Here is a 25,688-nt window from a genome sequence, read left to right on the forward strand (position 1 = left end):
AATATTGTATTCTCAGTGCGAAAAGAGCAGAGTTCCCTGGCAAAGATAACACCGGCTCAACTTACTAAAAAAAAAAAAAAAATCTATTTTAACAGGTGCCTCCTTTTCCTTGCAGAGAATGAGCTTTAGTGTAACCCTCTATCTCACTTTTGTACATACAGCCCATGAGTACATGCTTATATTCACAGGAATAGACCAAGTGAAGAATACACCAAGCACAAGTAATAACTGCCGAGATTCTCACCGACAGCCAGAATTCTTCATACATTGCACATGGTATCAAACAGCGCTCGAACAGCACAACTATGCGATCGTGCTGCCCCTGAGACTTCTCAAACGTCAGGTATTTCCTCCAGTTTTGCAGTTGTTTGATATTTAGTGGCATGGAAACGAAATACAACTGCTTGATCTAAAAGAAAGCAATAATACAGAAGTTATTCACACACTATTTTACTTTAGATCTTTATTGGAAGGCAGATGTTCACAACTTTCCGAGAAGTCAGTGCTTTAAAAATGGGATGTCCAAGACTATGACATTGATGTGAGCATGTCCTGCAGCTCATCTACTACTGAAGGGATCTTGTCTTGGGTACTGCGGCTCCTACAGAAGTTAGTGGCCGCTGAGCTGTAGCGCCCTCGAGTAGTCAGTGCACAGAAGTACACGGAGCTGTGTGTTTTCGGCTCCATATGCTGAGTACTTCCAGTGGCTGAGGAATTGGGTAACACATGATCGGTGGAGGTGATTGATGGCGGGCTGCCACAGATCTAATATTCAATATTATACCACTTTAAAGATGCAGAATTTTTTAGAGGGGCATTTAGGTAACAGCGATTTTCTTTGCTTTGATGTCATGGCATTCAGAGAGCTATAACATTTATTTAAATACATTTTTCTGTTGACAAAGCCTAGCCTATGAGGGCTTGCGGGACAAGCTGTATATTTTAATGGTATGATATTCCACTTTAGAAATGATTGGGATCCAATCTCTGGGACCACCGCTAATACCAAAAATGAAAGAGCTGCTGTAATGCTGGGTCCTCGTCTCAGTGGGTGGTAAGGAGCACCATTTTAGGCTGGTTTCACACGTCAGTGATTCCAGTACGTGAGGTGCCAGTTTTCTCACGTACCGGAGACACTGACTCACGTAGACACATTAAAATCAATGTGTGTCTGCACATGTCAGCGTGTTTTCGTGGACCGTGTGTCCGTTTGGAAAACACAGAGACATGTCAGTGTTCGTGGGAGCGCACGGATTACCCGGACCCATTAAAGTCAATGGGTCCGTGTAAAACACGTACCGCACACGGATGTTGTCCGTGTGCCGTGCTGGAGACAGCGCTTACAGTAAGCGCTTTCCCCCCTGTGTGGTGCTGAAGGCTGCATTCATCTCTTCTCCCCCGCAGCGTTCGCTGGAGAGAAGAGATGAAAGATCAATTTTTTCAAATTGTTTGTTAAAAATAAACTTTGCTGGTGTCCTCCCATCCACAGTGCGCCGCCCGGCCCCTTGCAGATGCAGAGAAATACTCACCTAGCTCCCGCGATGTCTCCTCTCTGCGCCGCAGCTTCTCCTGTATGAGAGGTCACGTGGTGCTGCCCATTACAGTGAGCCGCATATTCATCAACTGTAATGAGCGGCACCATGTGACCGCTCATACAGGGAGAAGCTGCGGCGCGGAGAGGAGACATTGCGGGAGCTAGGGAATATTTCTCTGCATCTGCAAGGGGCCGCGCGGCGCACTGTGGATGGGAGGACACCAGCAAAGTTTATTTTTAACAAAAAATTAGAAAAAATTGATCTTTCATCTCTTCTCTCCAGCAAACGGGGGAGAAGAGATGAATGCAGCCTTCAGCACCACACAGGGGGGACAGCGCTTACTGTAGCGCTGTCTCTCCTGCACGGTCCGTGTGGTACCCGGGCGGCACACGGCTGCCGCACGTGTGCCACACAGATGGCCTACGTGAGCTCACGGACACGGATAACGCCGGTACCGGAATTATCTGGACGTGTGGGACAGGCCTTAGAAGGTTTTATTGATTTAATCAGAAAGTGGTCACTCCCGTAAAGAGGACCTATCACCTTCACACATATTATGGTATATTACAGTAAGGTGACTGTAGATATAAACATGAAATAAATTACCTTTGGAAGAATGACTAGAATTACTTGAATTATGAAATAAGACAATCACAGTTTATGGGAGCTGCCATCTTGGGATTGACAGCTCAGCGTGTGGTGTTCTGTGGTTGAGCCTGTCTATATAATACAATAGTATACGTATTTTAATTAAAGAATACTGAAGCACCACTAAAAGTAGTATTGGGGAGCAAACAACATTAGCTCCCTCTACCCGCCCCACGGGCATAAGCCACACAGGATAGCTCCCAACAAAGATAAATGCAAGAAAACGGAGCAAGAACATCCATAACAACATATTTATATGTAAAAGGATATAAAGTTTATTAAATAACTCCAACACAGTAACATAAATATTAGAACTGCAGCGAGTGCTGTACGCACTCCGCAAACACAGAGAGGCAACAAAAGAGGGAAATGATGATAGCCAAACACAAGGGGGGATAGCACCTAAAGTTGTGCCCTTTTAACCCTCTTCAAACACTGGGATGCCTAGCCCACAGTAATAGTCACATATAGGGTCCTTCCGGTATCCCCTTCGCATAAAGGACAGGGCTATGATGCACAAATGTACCCTATATTCAATAAGGCTTACCAATTGTAGTTGCTTGAAAAGGGTTCCCCCTCCTGGTGTGGCTCCCCTGGACGCGCGTTTCGCGTATTCGCTTTCTCAACCCTGTTGACACATTCCACTATGTAATGAATAAAGAATAATAATACAACTGGAATATTTAAATCAGAGATATTTAGGATGTGGGAATTTAGCGAATACGCGAAACGCGCGTCCAGGGGAGCCACACCAGGAGGGGGAACCCTTTTCAAGCAACTACAATGGGTAAGCCTTATTGAATATAGGGTACATTTGTGCATCATAGCCCTGTCCTTTATGTGAAGGGGATAACGGAAGGACCCTATATGTGACTATTACTGTGGGCTAGGCATCCCAGTGTTTGAAGAGGGTTAAAAGGGCACAACTTTAGGTGCTATCCCCCCTTGTGTTTGGCTATCATCATTTCCCTCTTTTGTTGCCTCTCTGTGTTTGCGGAGTGCGTACAGCACTCGCTGCAGTTCTAATATTTATGTTACTGTGTTGGAGTTATTTAATAAACTTTATATCCTTTTACATATAAATATGTTGTTATGGATGTTCTTGCTCCGTTTTCTTGCATTTATAATAGTATACGTATACTTGTATATACACACCACTCTATTGCTGTATCTATATATACACAAATACATACATACACACACACATCTCAAAAAAATTAAAGGGAACACTAAAATACCACATCCCAGATATCACTGAATTAAATATTCCAGTTGCAAATCTTTATTCATTGCAGAATGGACTGCGTTGAGAACAATAAAACATAAAAATGATCAAGGTAAATCAAAATTAATATCCCATGAAGGTCTGGATTTGGAATGATACTCAAAATCAAAATGGAAAATCATTTAAAGTCTGATCTAACTTCAGTGGAAATAAGTCAAGACAAGGAAATGATGCTCAGTAGTGTGTGTTGCCTCCACGTGCCTGTATGACCTCTCTATAATGCCTGGGCATGCTCCTGATGAGGGGGCGGATGTTCTCCTGAGGGATCTCCTCCCAGACCTGGACTAAAGCATCAGTCAACTCCAGGACAGTCTGTGGTGCAACTTGACCTTGGTGAATGGAATGATACACAATGTTCCAGATGTGCTCGATTGGATTCAGGTCTGTGGAACGGGCGGGCCAGTCCATAGCTTCAATGCCTTCATCATGCAGGAACTGCTGACACACTTCAGCCACATGAGGTCTGGCATTGTCCTGCATTATGAGGAACCCAGGTCCAACCGCACCAGCATATGGTCTCACAAGGGGTCTGAGGATCTCATCTCGGTACCTAATGGCAGTCAGGCTACCTCTGGCGAGCACATGGAGGGCTGTGCGGCTCTAGGGGTGAGAGCAATGACCACACACACTATAACTGTGTACTATATATTACCCAGGCATGTTTATATATGCTGTGTAATTTATACTAATATACATAAATCACAGGTATATTTTTATCTCTATAACATAACCCCAACATATATAAACATACATATATATATATATACATATATATATATATATATATATATATATATATATATATATACATACATACACACACACACACACACACACACACACACACACACACACACACACACACACACACACTGCTCAAAAAAATAAAGGGAACGCTAAATTCCCACATCCTAAATATCTCTGATTTAAATATTCCAGTTGTATTATTATTCTTTATTCATTACATAGTGGAATGTGTCAAAAAATTGTCAACGTAAATCACAACTAATATCCAACGGAGGTCTGGAGTTGGAATGATGCTCAAAATCAAAGTGTAAAATGAAGTTACAGGCTGATCCAACTTCAGTGAAAATGCCTCAAGACAAGGAAATGATGCTCAGTAGTGTGTGTGGCCTCCACGTGCCTGTGTGATCTCCCTACAATGCCTGGGCATGCTCCTGATGAGGCGGTGGATGGTCTCCTGAGGGATCTCCTCCCAGACCTGGACTAAAGCATCCGCCAACTCCTGGACAGTCTGTGGTGCAACGTTGGTGGATGGTGCGAGACATGATGTCCCAGATGTGTTCAATTGGATTCAGGTCTGGGGAACGGGCGGGCCAGTCCATATCTTCTTGAAGGAACTGCTGACACACTCCAGCACACGAGGTCTGGCATTTTCCTGCATTAGGAGGAACCCAGGGCCCAGCGCACCAGCATATGGTCTCACAAGGGGTCTGAGTATCTCATCTCAGTACCTAATGGCAATCAGGCTACCTCTGGTGGGCACATGGAGGGCTGTGCGGCCCTCCAAAGAAATGCTACCCCACACCATTACTGACCCACTGCCAAAGCGGTCGTGCTGAAGGATGTTGCAGGCAGCCGATCGCTCTCCACTGTGTCACCAGACTCTGTCACGTCTGTCACATGGGCTCAGTGTGAACCTGTTTTCATCTGTGAAGAACACAGGGCACCAGTGGCAGTGCCAATCCTGGTGTTCTGTGGCAAATGCCAAGCGTCCTGCATGGTGTTGGGCTGTGAGCACAACCCCCATCTGTGGACGTCGGTCTCTAACCGTTTTGCAGACGCATACACATTAGTGGCCTGCTGGAGGTAATTTTGCAGGGCTCTGGCAGTGCTCCTCCTGTTCCTCCTTGCACAAAGGCTGAGGTAGCGGTCCTGCTGCTGGGTTGTTGCCCTCCTACGGCCCCCTCCATGTCTCCTGGTGTACTGGCCTGTTTCCTGGTAGTGCCTCCAGCCTCTGGACACTATGATGACAGACATCAAACCTTCTTGCCACAGCTCGCATTGATGTACCATCCTGGATGAGCTGCACTACTACCTGAGCCACTTGTGTGGGTTGTAGAGTCCGTCTCATGCTACCACGAGTGTGGAAGCACAACCAACATTCAAAACTGGCCAAACCATCTGCCAGAAAGCATTGGTACTGAGATGTGGTCTGTGGTCCCCACCTGCAGAACCACTCCTTTATGGAGTGTGTCTTGATAAGTGCAATTGTTGGAGGCCTTGAACAGGTAAGCATCTCTGCCTGTATACTGGTGTGTTTTTTTGTTTAGAATAGTGGAGGTCTTTCCTCTTATGGTGTTTTTTTAGACTAGGACTGCCAATATGTAAGGACCCTTGACGTGGGTTGGCAGCTTAAATATTGTGGCCATAATATCGACCAATACCTTGCATACATTGTTATGTTTTTGGTGCACTGTATATTTTTCCAGGGTGCGGCTGGGCCCTAGATGGCTCTGTACACTGTGGCCTCTGTTCACACAGGATGCATTATGGTGAGCCCGCTATATGGCGTCATTAATAGACTCTGAGCCATATACTGTGCATTCCTGTGTGAACACGCCACATACAGACTATTTGTTTGCACAGGTGCACCAAGCGTCCAATTCCTGATTGTAGGGTGGCTGCATTATCGGTATTATTGCACCTGTGTATTTGCCATCTTAACTTGGGTCCGCTGCACCTTGGTTAGTGCAATTGTTGGAGGCCTTGAACAGGTAAGCATCTCTGCCTGTATACTGGTGTTTTTTTGTGTCTTGATAATTGCCAATTAGCCTCATGTAATATTCACTGCACCTGCTGTCCATCCACTTGGTGCTGAACCTGTGCCGAGTTGATTCACAGGGGAGCAGTGAATATTACATGTGCCTGCACTCCCCCTCCTCCCATCATGGATATGCCCCCCCCCGTGCTGCTGGCAGACAGATGACCCCCCCCTGCTGCTGCCAGACACATGCCCCCCTCCGGGCAGCAGCACAGGAGGGGGGCATGTGTCTGGCAGCAGCACAGGAGGGGGGCATGTGTCTGCCAGCAGCGCAGGAGGGGGGCATGTGCCTGCCAGCAGCGCAGGAGGGGGGCATGTGTCTGGCAGCAGCACAGGAGGGGGACATGTGTCTGGCAGCAGCACAGGAGGGGGACATGTGTCTGCCAGCAGCACAGGGGGGCATGTCCCTGCCAGCAGCACAGGGGGGCATGTCCCTGCCAGCAGCACAGGGGGCATGTCCCTGCCAGCACAGGGGGGCATATTGTGACCGGGGGGCTTGTGCCTGCCAGCACAGAGGGGCATATAGTGACCCAGGGGGGCATATAGTGACCCAGGGGGGCATGTGCCTGCCAGCAGCACAGGGGGGCATATAGTGACCCAGGGGGGCATGTCCCTGCCAGCAGCACAAGGGGACATATTGTGACCAGGGGGCATGTGCCTGCCAGCACGGGGGCATATAGTGACCCAGGGGGGCATGTGCCTGCCAGCAGCACAGGGGGGCATATAGTGACCGGGGGGGGCATGTGTCTGCCAGCAGCACAGGGGGGCATGTCCTTGCCAGCACAGGGGGGCATATTGTGACCGGGGGGGGGCATGTGCCTGCCAGCACAGGGGGGCATATAGTGACCCAGGGGGGCATGTGCCTGCCAGCAGCACAGGGGGGCATATAGTGACCCAGGGGGGCATGTGCCTGCCAGCAGCACAGGGGGGCATATAGTGACCCAGGGGGGCATGTGCCTGCCAGCAGCACAGGGGGGCATATAGTGACCCAGGGGGGCATGTGCCTGCCAGCAGCACAGGGGGGCATATAGTGACCCAGGGGGGCATGTGCCTGCCAGCAGCACAGGGGGGCATGTCCCTGCCAGCAGCACAAGGGGACATATTGTGACCAGGGGGCATGTGCCTGCCAGCACGGGGGCATATAGTGACCCAGGGGGGCATGTGCCTGCCAGCAGCACAGGGGGGCATATAGTGACCCAGGGGGGCATGTCCCTGCCAGCAGCACAGGGGATGATGTCCCTGCCAGCACAGGGGGGCATATTGTGACCGGGGGGGCATGTGCCTGCCAGCACAGGGGGGCATATAGTGACCCAGGGGGGCATGTGCCTGCCAGCAGCACAGGGGGGCATATAGTGACCCAGAGGGACATGTGCCTGCCAGCAGCACAGGGGGGCATGTCCCTGCCAGCAGCACAAGGGGAAATATTGTGACCAGGGGGCATGTGCCTGCCAGCACAGGGGGGCATATAGAGACCCAGGAGGGCATGTGCCTGCCAGCAGCACAGGGGGGCATATAGTGACCCAGAGGGACATGTGCCTGCCAGCAGCACAGGGGGGCATGTCCCTGCCAGCAGCACAAGGGGAAATATTGTGACCAGGGGGCATGTGCCTGCCAGCACAGGGGGGCATATAGAGACCCAGGAGGGCATGTGCCTGCCAGCAGCACAGGGGGGCATATAGTGACCCAGGGGGAGCATGTGTCTGCCAGTAACACAGGGGGGCATATAGTGACTAGGGGGGCATGTGCCTGACAGCAGCACAGGGGGGCATGTGCCAGCACAAGGATGGGAGTTATATAGATACCAGGATGAGGGACAGATGATTTGTAAAACTGACACTGGCATTATAAGACAGACCCCATTTACCTAAAAAATTATTTTTTCCTCTTTTTCTTCACCAAATTTGGGGGATGCGTCTTATAATCAGGTGCGACTTATAAAGCGAAAAATACGGTACATACATATATACACACACACACACACATATATACATCAATCATTTCTACCTTTGCAAGACCTTAAGAAATGACACTTACCCCGTCTTCAAATGCAGAACGTTTCTGAACTTCCATTTCATTACGGAGATACATCTGTTCCCTTGTATCTAGAAAATGCTGCCGAATCTTCTGCACATCTGCTTCCTGTCAAAACGGGGGAAAAAATAAATTAGAATCTCACAAGTCTATTTTAACCCCTTCAAGTCGCGGCCCTATTTCAATTTTGCGTTTTCGTTTTTCACTTCCCTCCTTCCCAGAGCCATAACTTTTTTATTTTTCCGTCAATATGGTCATGTGAGGGCTTATTTTTTGCGGGACGAGTTGTACTTTTGAACGACACCATTGGTTTTACCATGTCTTTTACTAGAAAACAAGAAAAAAATTCCAAGTGCGGTGAAATTGCAAAAAAAAGTGCAATCCCACAATTTTTTGTTTGGCTTTTTTGCTAGGTTCACTAAATGCTAAAACTAACCTGCCATTATGATTCTCTAGGTCATTACGGGTTCATAGACACCTAACATGTCTAGGTTATTTTTTATCCAAGTGGTGAAAAGAAATTCAAAACTTTGCTTAAAAAAAAAAAAAAGAAAAAAAAAGTGCCATTTTCCGATACCCGAAGCGTCTCCATTTTTCATGATCTGGGGTCGGGTGAGGGCTTATTTTTTGCGTGCCGAGCTGACGTTTTTAATAATATCACTTTTGTTCAGATACGTTCTTTTGATCGCCCGTTATTGCATTTTAATGCAATGTCACGGCGACAAAAAAAACGTAAGTCTGGCATTTCAAATTTTTTTTTCGCTACGCTGTTTAGTGATCAGGTTAATGCTTTTTTTTTTATTGATAGATCGGGCGATTCTGAACGCGGCGATACCAAATACGTGTAGGTTTGATTTTTTTTATTTAGGATGGGGCGAAAGGGGGGTGATTTAAACTTTTATATTTTTTATATTTTTTTCATATTTTTAACCCCTTAAGCCCCGAGGGTGGTTTGCACGTTAATGACCGGGCCAATTTTTACAATTCTGACCACTGTCTCTTTATGAGGTTATAACTCTGGAATGCTTCAACGGATCTTGGCGATTCTGACATTGTTTTCTCGTGAGATATTCTACTTCATGCTATTTGTAAAATTTATTCGATATAACTTGCGTTTATTTGTGAAAAAAACGGAAATTTGGCGAAAATTTCACAATTTTCCAACTTTGAATTTTTATGCCCTTAAATCACAGAGATATGTCACGCAAAATACTTAATAAATAACATTTCCCACATGTCTACTTTACATCAGCACAATTTTGAAACCAAAATTTTTTTTTGTTAGGGAGTTATAAGGGTTAAAAGTTGACCAGAAATTTCTCATTTTTACAACACCATTTTTTTTAGGGACCACATCTCATTTGAAGTCATTTTGAGGGGTCTATATGATAGAAAATACCCAAGTGTGACACCATTCTAAACACTGCACCCCTGAAGGTGCTCAAAACCACTTTCAAGAAGTTTATTAACCCTTCAGGTGTTTCACAGGAATTTTTGGAATGTTTAAATAAAAATGAACATTTAACTTTTTTTCACACAAAATTTATTTCAGCTCCAATTTGTTTTATTTTACCAAGCGTAACAGGAGAAAATGGACCCCAAAAATTGTTGTACAATTTGTCCTGAGTACGCTGATACCCCATATGTGGGGGTAAACCATTGTTTGGGTGCATGGCAGAGCTCGGAAGGGAAGGAGCGCCATTTGACTTTTCAATGCAAAATTGACTGGAATTGAGATGGGACGCCATGTTGCATTTGGAGAGCCCCTGATGTGCCTAAACAATGAAACCCCCCACAAGTGACACCATTTTGGAAAGTGGACCCCCTAAGGAACTTATCTAGATGTGTGGTGAGCACTTTGACCCACCAAGTGCTTCACAGAAGTTTATAATGCAGAGCCGTAAAAATAAAAAATCATATTTTTTCACAAAAATGATCTTTACGCCCCCAATTTTTTATTTTCCCAAGGGTAAGAGAAGAAATTGGACCCCAAAAATTGTTGTGCAATTTGTCCTGAGTACGCTGATACCCCATATGTGGGTGTAAACCATTGTTTGGGTGCATGGCAGAGCTCGGAAGGGAAGGAGCGCCATTTGACTTTTCAATGCAAAATTGACTGGAATTGAGATGGGACACCATGTCGCGTTTGGAGAGCCCCTGATGTGCCTAAACATTAAAACCCCCCTCAAGTGACACCATTTTGGAAAGTAGACCCCCTAAGGAACTTATCTAGATGGGTTTTGAGAACTTTGAACCCCCAAGTGTTTCACTACAGTTTATAACGCAGAGCTGTGAAAATGAAAATTTTTTTTTTTTTTTTTTTTTTCAGAAAAATGATTTTTTTAGCCCCCAGTTTTGTATTTTTACAAGGGTAACAGGATAAATTGGACCCCGAAAGTTGTTGTCCAATTTGTCCTGAGTACGCTGATACCCCATATGTGGGGGGGAACCACTGTTTGGGCGCATGGCAGAGCTCGGAAGGGAAGGAGCGCCATTTGGAATGCAGACTTGGATTAATTGGTCTGCAGGCGTCACGTTGCATTTGCAGAGCCCCTGATGTACCCAAACAGTACAAACCCCCCACAAGTGACCCCATATTGGAAACTAGACCTCCCAAGGAACTTATCTAGATGTGTTATGAGAACTTTGAACCCCAAAGTGTTTCACTACAGTTTATAACGCAGAGCCGTGAAAATAAAAATTATAATTTTTTTTTTTCACAAAAATGATTTTTAGCCCCCCAAATTTTTATTTTCCCAAGGATAACAAGGGAACTTGGACCACAAAAGTTGTTTTCCAATTTGTCCCGAGTACGCTGATGCCCAATATGATGGGGTAAACCCGTTTGGGCGCACGGGAGAGCTCGGAAGGGAAGGAGCACTGTTTTACTTTTTCAACGCAGAATTGTCTGGAATTCAGATCGGACGCCATGTCACGTTTGGAGAGCCCCTGATGTGCCTGAACAGTGGAAACTCCCCAATTCTACCTGAAACTCTAATCCAAACACACCCCTAACCCTAATCCCAACGGTAACCCTAACCACACCCCTAACCCTGACACACCCCTAACTCTAATCCCAACCCTAATCCCAACCGTAAATGTAATCCAAACCCTAACCCTAACTTTAGCCCCAACCCTAACCCTAACTTTAGCCCCAACCCTAACCCTAACTTTAGCCTCAACCCTATCCCTAACTTAAGCCCCAACCCTAACTTTAGCTCCAACCCTAGCCCTAACCCTAACGGGAAAATGGAAATAAATACAATTTTTTAATTTTATTATTTTTCCCTAAATAAGGGGGTGATGAAGGGGGGTTTGATTTACTTTTATAGCGTTTTTTATATCGGATTTTTATGATTGGCAGCTGTCATACACTAAAAGACGCTTTTCATTGCCAAAAAGTTTTTGCGTCTCCACATTTTGAGACCTATAATTTTTCCGTATTTTGGTCCACAGAGTCATGTGAGGTCTTGTTTTTTGCAGGACGAGTTGACGTTTTTATTGGTAACATTTTCGGACATGTGACAGTTTTTGATCACTTTTTATTCCGATTTTTGTGAGGCAGAATGACCAAAAACCAGCTATTCATGAATTTCTTTTGGGGGAGGCGTTTATACCGTTCCACGTTTGGTAAAATTGATAAAGCAGTTTTATTCGTCGGGTCAGTACGATTACAGCGATATCTCATTTATATCATTTTTTTTATGTTTTGGCGCTTTTATACGATAAAAGCTATTTTATAGAAAAAATAATTATTTTGGCATTGCTTTATTCTGAGGACTATAACTTTTTTATTTTTTCTTTGATGACGCTGTATGGTGGCTCGTTTTTTGCGGGACAAGATGACGTTTTCAGCGGTACCATGGTTATTTATATCCGTCTTTTTGATCGCGTGTTATTCCACTTTTTGTTCGGCGGTATGATAATAAAGCGTAGTTTTTTTGGCTCGTTTTTTTTTTTCTTACGGTGTTCACTGAAGGGGTTAACTAGTTGGACAGTTTTATAGGTTGGGTCGTTACGGACGCGGCGATACTAAATATGTGTACTTTTATTGTTTTTTTTGTTTTTTTTAGATAAAGAAATGTATTTATAGGAATAATATTTTTTTTTTTCTTTATTTAGGAATTTTTTTATTTTTTTTTTACACATGTGAAAATTTTTTTTTTTACTTTGTCCCAGGGGGGGGGACATCACAGATCGCCGATCTGATAGTTTGCATAGCACTCTATCAGATCGGCGATCATACTTTCATCGGAGCAGGCTGCTCTGCAGCCTGCTCCGACCCGGAAGTACTCCCTGCAGGACCCGGATGCAGCCCCGCGGCCATTTTGGATCCGGGGCCTGCAGGGAGGAGACGCTCGGTACAAGGTGAGTACATCACCTTGTACCGATCGTCTCAGGGAAGCACGCAGGGAGCCCCCTCCCTGCGCGATGCTTCCCTGTACCGCCGGTACACTGCGATCATGTTTGATCGCGGTGTGCCGGGGGTTAATGTGCCGGGGGCGGTCCGTGACCGCTCCTGGCACATAGTGCCGGATGTCAGCACAGGCAGCATGAATCTAGTGACAGGTTCCCTTTAACCCATTCACGCCATGGCCATTTTAGGGTTTTTATATTTTTTTTCTCTTTGTGTTGGCCTCCCCATCTTTCAAAAGCCATACTTTTTTTATTTTTCTGTCAATATGTCCGTGTGAGGGCTTTTTTTTTGCGGAATGAGTTGCACTTTTGAATCCATTGATTTTAATATATGGTAAGCAAGTGCGGTGAAATTGCAAAAAAAAAAAAAAAAAAAAAGTGCAATTCCACAATTGGTTTTTTTTTTTTTAAATTTACGATGTTCACTATATGGTAAAACTTACCTGGCAATATTATTCCCCAGGCCAGTATGAAAAAGCAGATACATGTATCGTTTATTTTTTATTTAATTGGTGAAAAAATTTCAGAAATTTATATGAAAGATTTTTTGCTTTAGTCACCATTTTCCGAGACCGGTAGTGTCTTTATTTTTTGCGATTTGGGGCTGGGTGAGGGCTCATTGTTTGCACCCTGAGCTGATACCATTTTGGGGTAGAGATAATGTTTTGATCGCCTCTTATTGTATTTTATTGTAATAATGTGGTAACCAAAAAAACTCCCATAATTCTGGGAGTTTCACTTTTTTTATCGTTATGCTATTTACGGATCTGACTAATTTACATTTTGATAGATCGGGGCATTTCTGAATGTGGCGATACCAATTTTTTTAAAAAAAATAAAGTATCTTTATTGAAGTTTTGCAAAAATTTTTACATGGACATATTATCCGCATCAGGTAAACACAGAAAATTAACAACAAGTGGGAAGGGGGGAATGGGACATAGAAAGGGAAAGACCAAATTAAATAAAAAACAAAAGTTCCCATTCTACAAAAAAAAAAAAAAAAGACAAAACATATATAGTTATCACCACTGTAATGTCTAGAAAGAAAACATCTCCTTTTGGAGCTTCTAGTCGTGCAATCATTATTATTGCTCATGGGATAAACAATGGATCATATCTCTTGTAATCCTCTTTATTAACTCAAGCCCAATCTATATCTCGCTAATTCCCTTGATGGGAGCCCTGGTTCATTATCCAGGCAGCCCAGAGCTGTTCAAATTTATTAATAATGCCTCTTTTTGTATACACCTTTTTCCAAACTTATAAACCAGTTTATTTTGCTGATATATTCCTTTTTTGTTGGGCTCTCAGTATCCAGTGTTGCGCTATTAGTTTCCTTGCTAAATACAGCATCCGTGCTATAGCAATTTTACCCGGCTCAGTTGTCTGTAGATCTTCCACATACCCCAGCACACAAACTTAAGGCCCCGTCTCACATAGCGAGATCGCTAGCGAGATCGCTGCTGAGTCACAAGTTTTGTGACGCAACAGCGACCTCAGTAGCGATCTCGCTATGTGTGACACGTACCAGCGATGAGGCCCCTGCTGTGAGATCGCTGGTCGTGTCGGAATGGCCTGGACCTTTTTTTGGTCGTTGAGGCCCCGCTGACATCGCTGAATCGGTGTGTGTGACACCGATCCAGCGATGTCTTCACTGGTAACCAGGGTAAACATCGGGTTACTAAGCGCAGGGCCGCGCTTAGTAACCCGATGTTTACCCTGGTTACCAGCGTAAATGTAAAAAAAAACAAACACTACATACTCGCCTTTCGGTGTCCAGGTCCCTTGCCGTCTGCTTCCTGCTCTCACTGACTGCCGCCGTACAGTGACAAGTGAGAGCACAGCAGTGACGTCACCGCTGCGCTCTGCTCTCGCTGTACGGCCGGATCTCAGTCAGAGCAGGAAGCAGACGGCAAGGGACCTGGACACCGAAAGGCGAGTATGTACTGTTTGTTTTTTTTTACATTTACGCTGGTAACCAGGGTAAACATCGGGTTACTAAGCGCGGCCCTGCGCTTAGTAACCCGATGTTTACCCTGGTTACCCGGGTGCTGCAGGGGGACTTCGGCATCGTTGAAGACAGTTTCAACGATGCCGAAGTCGTTCCCCTGATCGTTGGTCGCTGGAGAGAGCGGTCTGTGTGACAGCTCCCCAGCGACCACACAGCGACTTACCAACGATCACGGCCAGGTCATATCGCTGGTCGTGATCGTTGGTAAATCGCTTAGTGAGACGGGGCCTTAAGGGCGTAGTTTCCAATGTCACCTTAAACACTCGTCTAATTAATCCTAGTACTTTCCTCCAGTATCCCTCCAGTTTAGGACATGACCACATCATATGAAGCAGATTAGCCAGCTCCACCCCACACCTAGGACAGCATGCGTCTGCTCTGGCCCCAATCTTACACATAAACTCCGCTGTTCTATACACCTTATGTATTAGATGAAGTTGAGAAAGTCTATGCGCTTCTCTAGGAGAGAGCTGAGATACCCTTTCCAATATCTCTATCCATTGACCTTCTATTGGGCCGATCTCTGCCTCCCATCTCTCTTTACTATGAATTGGGTGTTTGCTTAGCACTTAGACCCCCCCTCCCTCATATGTTACGGACCCCCATGTTACAGGACCCCAAAACAATGTTACAGACCCCCATGTTACGGACCCCCAAGTGTTATGGATCCCCCCCCCGTGTTACAGATCCCCCCCATGTTACGGACCCCCAAAACAATATTACAGACCCCCCATGTTATGGACCCCCAAGTGTTACGGATCCCCCCCGTGTTACAAATCCCCCCCTGTTACAGACCCCCAACACAATGTTACAGACCCCCCATGTTACGGACCCCCAAGTGTTATGGACCCCCCCATCTTACTGCCCCACCCCCCATGTTGTGGACCTCTCCCACCCATGTTACGGACCCCCACCCCATGTTACGGATCCCCCTGTGTTATGGCCCCACCCCCCATGTTACAGACCCCTCATGTTACGGACCCCCTCTTCCATGTTACGGACACCCCCTTCCATGTTACGGACACCCCCTTCCATGTTAGACACCCCCCATGTTAGACACCCCCCATGTTAGACACCCCCCATGTTAGACACCCCCCATGTTAGACACCCCCCATGTTAGACACCCCCCATGTTAGACACCCCCCCCCCCTCCCATGTTACGGACACCCTTCACCCATGTTACGGACATCCTCTACCCATGTTACGGACCCCCCCGTTACGGACACCCCCCATGTTACGGACACCCCCCATGTTACAGACACCCCCCATGTTACAGACACCCCCCATGTTACAGACACCCCCCATGTTACAGACACCCCCCATGTTACAGACACCCCCCATGTTACAGACACCCCCCATGTTACAGACACCCCCCTTCCCATGTCACGGACACCCTCCACCCATGTCACAGACACCCCCCTCCCATGTCATGGACACCCCCCTCCCATGTTACGGACACCCCCCTCCCATGTTACGGACACCCCCCTCCCATGTTACGGACACTCCCCTCCCATGTTACGGACACTCCCCTCCCATGTTACGGACACCCCCCTCCCATGTTACGGACACCCCCCTCCCATGTTACGGACACCCCCCTCCCATGTTACGGACACCCCCCTCCCATGTTACGGACACCCCCCTCCCATGTTACGGACACCCCCATGTTACGGACCCCCCCCGTGTTACAGACCCCAACCATGTTAATAAAGATCTATATAGGCACGATATTATCCCAGATGAACTATTTGATCTACCAATTAACTCTAACAGTATCTGGCACATCTTTCACACCACTCTCTGTAAAGTCTACATTGAACACATGACGTAGCTGGAGGGATTTATAAAAGTCCTTGATTGAGATCAAACTCCTCCTGTAATTGTGCGTAAGATGTGAGTACATTATCTAATAGCCGCTGGGATACCCTGCTCTCCCCCCTCTCCCTCCACTTCCCAAAACCCACCAAACTTCTCAGATTAACTAACCATGGGGTGTCCCATATTGATGTAAATTGTGAACAACTCTCTATTTGCTGCAGATCTCTGATTTTCCACCATATTTTATGCATTAACGATAAAGTGAGAAGTTTTTTTTGGAGAAGATTTTAATTTGTTACTCTCTAGTGCTTCATATAAAGATCGGCTATCCCCCCCCCTCCCCAATGGAAGACATCCTTTAAAGGGAACCTGTCACCACGTTTTTGGAAGATGGGATAAAAATAGCGTTAAATAGGGGCAGAGGTGGGCGTTACATTAGTGTGTTTGTTATGCGTTTATTACCCACCTAAGTTGCCGAAATACCTTTGCAAAGTCTCCGTTTTCGCCTGTCAATCAGGCTGGTCTGGTCAAAAGGGCGTTGTCTTCCCCCAGATTTTGCGTAGTTTTCCATTGGTGGCGTAGTGGTGTGCGCATGCCCAAGGTCCCGAATCCTCTGCCAGGGGATTTAAAAGAGCGCGCTGTTCGTTTTCATTGGTGATCGGTGGGCGCGGCCATCTTCCTTTGGCCGCGCGTGCGCAGAAGCGGCGCTCTGCTGGCCGCGGCTTCAGGAAAATGGCCGCCGCGATATCCATCTGCGCACGCGCGGCATCCCGCGGCCATTTTCCTGAAGCCGCGGCCAGCAGAGCGCCGCTTCTGCGCACGCGCGGCCAAAGGAAGATGGCCGCGCCCACCGATCACAAATGAAAACGAACAGCGCGCTCTTTTAAATCCCCTGGCAGAGGATTCAGGACCTTGGGCATGCGCACACCACTACGCCACCAACGGAAAACTACGCAAAATCTGGGGGAAGACAAGACGCCCATCTGACCAGACCAGCCTGATTGACAGGCGAAAACGGAGACTTTGCAAAGGTATTTCGGCAACTTAGGTGGGTAATAAACGCATAACAAACACACTAATGTAACGCCCACCTCTGCCCCTATTTAACGCTATTTTTATCCCATCTTCCAAAAACGTGGTGACAGGTTCCCTTTAACAAATTTTACCTGTATCCTCCCATCCTCTAAAATATATTTTATTTTCAATTGGGCAAAAGGTGGGTGATTTGAACGTTTGTTGTTTTTAAAACTTTTTTTCTTCACTTTATTTAATAGTCTCATAGGAAACTTGAAGCTGCGATCATCCGATTCACAGGAGCATTGTAACGACAGCCACAGGGGTCTTCTGGAGGCCTCTGGCTGTGGTGAGAACCTATTGGCGAGCCCCGATTACGTGACAGGGGCGCCGATGAGAAGGATCTGTTATGCCCTTCCGAATGGTGTGTGTTACAGCCAGCTGTCAGATATTGACATCGGTATTTAACTGGTTAACAGCAGCTGGTAAAGCTCCTATCCACCCACGGCTGGTAAAGACACAAGATGGCTGATTAAATGAGCTGTCATGTGCAGGGAAAGTCAGGGACACGACAAATGACATAACTATCCAATATATAAAGGTGTGTGTGTGTGTGTGTGTGTGTGTGTGTGTGTGTGTGTGTGTGTGTGTGTGTGTGTGTGTTTGTGTGTGTGTGTGTGTGTGTGTGTGTGTGTGTGTCCGGGACTGGCATCTGCACCGTCGCATCTACAGTCACAAAATTTTGCACAGTCACACGTCTGGACCCCGACAGCGTCATAGGCTATGTTGTGAGGCGAAATTTTAACCCCGCGCGTTCCAATTCAAGAAACAATTTTTCCCCTATCTACATAATGGGGAAAAAGTGAAAGGAAAAGTGTTGGAGGCAAATTGACGGCTGCCAGATGTGAACAAGGGGGACTTAAAGAGTGAGAGTGATGGCGCCAAAGAGTATATACCGTACAGTTGCTAAGGTGGGGCCCCGACATGGGATACTCACCACACACGGGGATATGAACACACACACAAAACATGCCACACACTACCACGTGCTTGAACACATATACCACCCTCAGCACACATTTCACCACACATACACCAACCTCGCCACATAAAAGTCGAAACACAAAAGTCGCCGCTCAAAACTCGCCACGTGCAAAACTCGCTACATGCAAAACTAGGCTCACGCAAAACTCGCCACACGTGCAAAACTCATCTCATGGAAAACTCGCCACACGCAAAACTTGCGCACGCGGAAAAATTGCCACATGCACAACAGTTGCAACACATGCAAAAGTTGCCTCACATAAAACTTGCACATACTCAAAACGCACCACACATAAAACTCGCCATGCGCAAAACTCGCCATGCGCAAAACTTGCTGCACACAACTTGCTACACTAACCTGTCACATGCAACTCGACACACAAAAAGTTGCTACACGCATGTCGCCACACAAAACTCATCTCACAAACATCGCTACATGCATGTCGCCACACGCAACTCAACACACACAACTTGACACATGAAACTCGCCCTAAAACACACACAAGTCTGGTATTATCCTTCAAAAATATAAATCTGATTAATAAGCAGACAAACTACAAGAGCAACAAACGTAGCATATAGGAAATCCGGCAGCTGTCAGTCACATGACCTGTCTATTATGTGAGAGCTAATATATACTGCCAGGGGGCAGGGCTTCCTGTTGGCTGGGGATTTATCAGGATGCCAATTTAGCTTACAAATACCGAGGTAAAAATACTGAGCAAATAATGTGTGAACGAGGTCTAAGGGAATGTGCACACATTGCTGAATTCATGCAGAACTGCAGCTTTTTTTTCCGCGCAGAAACGCTGCAGATCTGCAAGTGATTTACAGTACAATGTAAAACATTGGCAAAATAAAAATGCTGTGCTAATGGTGCAGAAAAATCTGCACAGAAAACGCAGCAGATTCAAAAAAGGACCATGTCAATTCTTTGTACAGAACTGCTGCGTTTCTGCACCCATTCCATAATAGAAATCTGCGGGGTAAAAAAAGAAATCTGCACAAAAATCTGCAACGTGTTCACAGACCAAAAATAGGTGCAGATTCTGACCTGCGTTTTCTGCCAAGAAATTCATTATCTGCACAGAAAATTCCACAGTCAAATCTGCAACGTGTACACATAGCCTAATACAGGAGGAGATGACACACAGGTACATACTATATACAGGGGAGATGACATACAGGTATATAGTATATACAGGAGATGACACACAGGTATATACTATATACAGGAGGAGATGACACACAGGTACATACTATATACAGAAGAGATGACACAGATATATACTATATACAGGAGGAGATGACATACAGGTACATACTATATACAGGGGAGATGACACAGGTATATACTATATACAGGGGAGATGACACAGGTATATACTATATACAGGGAGATGACAGGTATATACTATATACAGGAGGAGATGACATACAGGTATATACTATATATAGGAGATGACACAGGTATATACTATATACAGGAGGAGATGACATACAGGTATATACTATATACAGGAGGAGATGACACACAGGTTTATACTATATATAGGAGATGACATACAGGTATATACTATATACAGGAGTAGATGACACAGGTATATTCTATATACAGGGGAGATGACACACAGGTACATACTATATACAGGAGAAGATGACATACAGATATATACTATATACAGGAGGAGATGACAGGTATATACTATATACAGGAGATGACATACAGGCATATACTATATATAGGAGGAGATGACATACAGGTATATACTATATACAGGAGATGACACATAGGTATATACAATATACAAGAGGAGATGGCATACAGCAGGTATGTACTATTTACAGGGGAGATGACATACAGGTATATACTATATACAGGAGATGACATACAGGTGTATACTATATATAAGGGAGATGACAAACATATATACTGAGGGGAAAATGAGAGGTGTGAGGGGAAAATGAGAGGTGTGAGGTGAAAATGAGAGGTGTGAGGTGAAAATGAGAGGTGTGAGGTGAAAATGAGAGGTGTGAGGTGAAAATGAGAGGTGTGAGGTGAAAATGAAAAGGTGTGAGTGCAAAATGAGAGGAGTGAGGGAAAATAGTGGAGTGATCAGAAAATGACAGATGTGAGGTCGAAATGACAAGTGTTAGGGGGAATGAGAGGGAGTGAGGGGGGAATGAGAGGAGTGAGGGGAAAATAACAGGCCTGATGGGAAAATAAGAGAAGTGAGGTGCTATAACTAACCACAGAAATTTACTATGCCCAGGCAATGCCGGGCTCTTAAGCTAGTATGTCATATGTGGTGAACTGGTTAAAGAAAATCCCTGGAAGGAATCCATCACCTTACTTCACACCCTTTATCAGGTCCCATACTGTTCAGATTTTAACCTATAAATTAAACCTATACCAGGGTCTTCAGCCTGCAGATTTTTTTCTCAGTTTTGACTCTAAATTTCCTAAATTAAAAATAAAGGGTATTGTAAGTATACTTTGAAAGAAGGAATATAAACCAGCTCACCCGTGATGCATAAACCAATCTTCGGGAGCACGGACCCGCTGTGTTCAGGCGTAGAGAGTCCAAAAAAGAAAAGAATGTCCAGCTTCACCGAATCCGTAAAAAAAGAGTTTTCTTTATTCACATACTATTAAGCATAGAGGATACAGACTTCAGCACAAGCCATATGGGTAAGAATCTCAAAGAGATTCTTACCCATATGGCTTGTGCTGAAGTCTGTATCCTCTATGTGCAGCGCCCCAGAGTCCTGGTCGTTTCAGTACTGTTGCTCCGCCACTAAGGGGGGCTATGGTACGTCTGATGGCACTGAAGGAGTTCACCTGACCAGGTATCACAGACACCAATACATTTCACAGTCTGGCCTCCAGGGGGAGCTAAGGGCACTATGCATTAGACCACTCCTCACAGTCTGGTAAAACTGGGGGTTAGATAGGAAGTTAGATCAGAAAGCTGACTGGGTTGGAGCCAGGCAACACCTTGTGGCAGAGGGTGTTGCAGGGGAAGATTCAGGGGGGTCCCTGTCAGGGGTGGGATCCTGACAGAGGCCTAGCGAACAGAGAGAACGTTACGGGACCGCGCCTGCACGATATAGCGGCGGTACCCCAAGAAAGGACAAGAAGCGAGGTTTATTGTGCTGAGTGAGAAACGAGATCAATGCAACAAGGAGAATACCAGTAGGAGTCGTGCTGTAAGACGAGGCAACATCCTACTGAGGCGCGTAACAGGTGGCCGGAACGCCGAGGAAGTATTAGGCTCCAAGCAATACTTCAAACCTACGGCAGGACAGTCAGTTATAGGCGGGCTGTTTCACCCAATTGACCTAGGAAGACACAGGGGGGTAACAACAGGAGTGGGGCGACGCTAGAGTCCCGGAAAAGCTCCGAGCCTCCCCGTCATACGGGTGCGTCCTAACCATAACATCTGGGGGACGTGGAAGAACATCAGAATCGAGTTGTGAGGGAACACGAGAAACAGACAACAGTTGTGGGGTACTATCCCGTAAGCACAGCAGGGGAGGACCACAACACACAAGCGCTAGAAGGTAGGCACAGATTTCCACCTGCAAAGGGAACTCTGGAGGTACCATCGGACCCGCCGGACTTGTGCGGCCCGGTTAACCGTATTCCGGATTGAGGATCCTGAAGCCTTCAGTAAAAGAGGTAAAGAGACTGCAACCTGGTGTCCTCGTTATTTACTGCGACCGGCACTTCACCGCACCATAACATCATCCCATACCTCCACCTTTATTGTACGCCCCTCAGCAGGGTCACGGACTGGGTCTAGCCACCGTGACAACCCCAGAGCAGAGACTCAGAGACCCGGTACCGGGGGCCCTGCGGGAGTGGGGGCGCTACAACTTGGCGTCACGAACAGGATCTACTTAAGCCTGAAGAATCAGGTCATGTGTGCCTTGGAACTGTGATTTACTGTGCTTGGACTGAGTTTTATTGCAAGGACTGTGTATTGCCATTTACCGCCAAAATCCGCCATTACAACGCCCTGAGGAGAGCGCAGGAGAAGAAGAGGGGCGTGGAGTGGGCGTAGACAAGCTGGAGAGCGCGAAGGACAATGGCCGCCCAGTCTAAATATTTCTGCACCGTGAGGACGTGTCCGTCAGCAGCCGAGATCCGCCTTCTGATTCTCAATGGTGGGCGGAGACAGAGAAAACGGAACCGCCCACGAAGGAGAGAGCGGGAAAAGGATCAGGAAGCGACCCACGTGGAGGACGCCATGGCCAGCAGCTCGGGACCCGAATGTGGGGTTGAAGCAGAAGTCTCCCCCAACTACCCGGATGAGCACCGCAGCCAATTCTCCATGGACAGCGCTGATCTCTTGCAGGCTGAGATGGAGGACTTGATCCACCAGCTCCTTCAGCTGAACGTGAAGGCCCAGGCTCCGCACCAGGTAGCGCCGGAAGAAAGTCCTCTGGCATCGGATCCTGTACCGCTACCGGAGTTGCTGCTGAGGCCCTCGCCGACACAGCCAGCGGAACCCGCCGCGGAGGAGGAGCCTGCATCGGCTGGTGAGTCCGCCGACCCCGTCCCGCTGGCAGAGGGCTTGTTAGTAGGCCCCGTTGCGGCACCCCCTCTCCCTGGGACCCATAGACTCCAGCGCCTGTTACCATGGGAGGAGACAACGGGTATGGAACACTTCCTGAAAGCCCCGATCCCGCCAACCACCCTGCTGTGTGAGGCCCATGCGGAGCGCACGGTATGCTGCTGGGTGAACCCAGGATCCAACCTCATGGGGTTCCCTGGGGTGAAGACACGGGAAGGGGAGATGGTACAGGCCCTGAGCTGGGAGGAATACCAGACCCAGCTGGAACAGCAGTGGGAGGAGAAGGAAAAGGCGTACCAGGCCGGGCTGGAGACCCACCATCAAAAAGACCTGGCGGTCAAGGACCGGGCCCGCAAGGACCCCACCGCTCACCAGGCCCCGCGCAGGCAGGGCACCATTGTCGCCTTCAAGCTCCGCGGAGGCTGGGGCTTTATAAAAGAGCCGGGCCTATACGCCGAAGTCTTTGTCAACCGGCGGGATGTGGAGTCGCATCTCAGAGAGGGCCACCCAGACCGGGATCTCTACCCGGGGGACGAAGTCACTTACACCCGGCATTTTGGGGAAAAGGGGTGGTTCGCCCTGAATGTCCACAAGAAGCGCAGCCCCGTGACACCCTCGACTAAGGTGTCGGAGAAGCTGTCCCCCATAGCCAAGGTGCCCCCTTGTGATCAGCCCACGGTCATCACCAAGACCACCGTGGTCACTCCAACGTGCACTACGGTCAAGACCACGACCTGCAGCATCGTCACCTCAACCACCCTCGTGGCCAAGGAGGCGCCTCTTCAGGTGGTCGGTGCCCCTGCTACTCCAGAACTGAAGACAGTGGGTACGCAGACCCCCAGATGGGACAACATTCCCCCTTACGCAGTACCAGGCGGCGCGCAATATCCTAGGGGTTGCCTCCACCGGTGCTGCCTCCTGAGTGGTTCAAGTAAATATCCTAACACTCTGCAAATGTAAATAGTTGACTGTTTGTTTCCAGTTTGCTGCTACAACCCGACCAGGGTTAACTCTTAAAGGGATCCCTTCGTTTACCCGGGATCCCTTCTTCTGCTTTTTGTTTTTGTTTCCTGTTTATTCATCATTGAAAGAACTGCTGAATCATGAACAATGCATGATTACAAACTTTTTGTACATAGTTTGCACCTTCTTAACCCCTTCCCGACCCATGACGCCACGTAGGCGTCATGAAAACCCGTGCCAATCCGACCCATGACGCCTATGTGGCGTCATGGAATGATCGCGTCCCTGCAGATCGGGTGAAGGGGTTAACTCCCATTTTACCCGATCTGCAGAGACAGGGGGAGTGGTGCTTCAGCCCAGGGGGGGTGGCTTCACCCCCCCGTGGCTACGATCGCTCTGATTGGCTGTTGAAAGTGAAACTGCCAATCAGAGCGATTTGTAATATTTCACCTAAAAAAAAAATGGTGAAATATTACAATCCAGCCATGGCCGATGCTGCAATATCATCGGCCATGGCTGGAAATACTTAAGTGACCCCCCCCACACCCACCGATCGCCCCCCCAGTCCTCCGTTATGGGGTCCGGTCCCCTCCGTCCGCCTGCCGGCTCCCCCGTCCTCCTGTCCGCTCCCTCCTTGTTTGAATTCACCCCCCCTGTGGTCCGATCACCCCCCCTGTGCTCCAATCCACCCCCCCACCACCCCTTCATACTTACCGATCCTCCCAGTGTCCGTACGTCTCCTCGCTGGGCGCCGCCATCTTGCAGTATGGCGGGCGAATGCTCAGTGCGCCCGCCGAATCTGCCAGCCGGCAGATTCCTTACAAGTACATTTTGATCGCTGTGGTAGGTTCTATCACAGCGATCAAAATAAAAAAAATAATAAATACCCCCCCCCCCCCCCCTTTATCACCCCCATAGGTAGGGAGAATAATAAAATAAAGAAAATATTTTTTTTTTTTTTTTTTCGTTTTCCACTAGGGTTAGGGTTAGAACTAGGGTTAGGGTTAGAACTAGGGGTAGGGTTAGGGGTAGGGTTACGGGTAGGGTTAGGGTTATGGCATGTGCGGATTTGGCTGCGGATCCGCAGCGGATTGGCCGCGGATCCGCAGCGGATTGGCCGCGGATTTGGCTGCGGATCCGCAGCGGATTGGCCGCTGCGAATTCGTTGCAGTTTTCCATCAGGTTTACAGTACCATGTACACCTATGGAAAACCAAATCCACTGTGCCCATGGTGCGGAAAATTCCGTGCAGAAACGCTGCGTTGTATTTTCTGCAGCATGTCAATTCTTTGTGCGGATTCCGCAGCATTTTACACCTGTTCCTCAATAGGAATCCGCAGGTGAAATCCGCACAAAAAAACACTGGAAATCTGCAGGTAAAACGCAGTGCCTTTTACCTGCGGATTTTTCAAAAATCGTGCGGAAAAATCTCACACGAATCCGCAACGTGGGCACATAGCCTTAGGGTTAGGGTTGGAATTAGAGTTAGGGTACCGTCTCACAGTGGCACTTTGATCGCTACGACGGTACGATCCGTAACGTTCCAGCGATATCCATA

General features: G+C 47.3%; 1 protein-coding gene across 2 annotated transcripts in view; it reads right to left on the bottom strand.

Annotated features, from left to right (window-relative positions):
* The window catches only part of LOC143806782 (pre-mRNA-processing factor 39-like), a 78,976-nt gene that overhangs the window by 14,016 nt on the left and 39,272 nt on the right, over positions 1-25,688 (bottom strand). For both annotated transcript variants that reach the window (XM_077287685.1, XM_077287686.1), the window contains 2 exons: positions 8,288-8,392; positions 245-409 (listed from right to left, as the gene is read on the bottom strand). In XM_077287685.1, the coding sequence (XP_077143800.1) occupies positions 245-409; positions 8,288-8,392 (270 nt within the window). The remainder of the gene's footprint in view (positions 1-244; positions 410-8,287; positions 8,393-25,688) is intronic.

The sequence above is a fragment of the Ranitomeya variabilis genome, chromosome 2 (assembly GCF_051348905.1).
Source record: "Ranitomeya variabilis isolate aRanVar5 chromosome 2, aRanVar5.hap1, whole genome shotgun sequence".
NCBI classification, from domain to species: Eukaryota; Metazoa; Chordata; class Amphibia; order Anura; family Dendrobatidae; genus Ranitomeya; species Ranitomeya variabilis.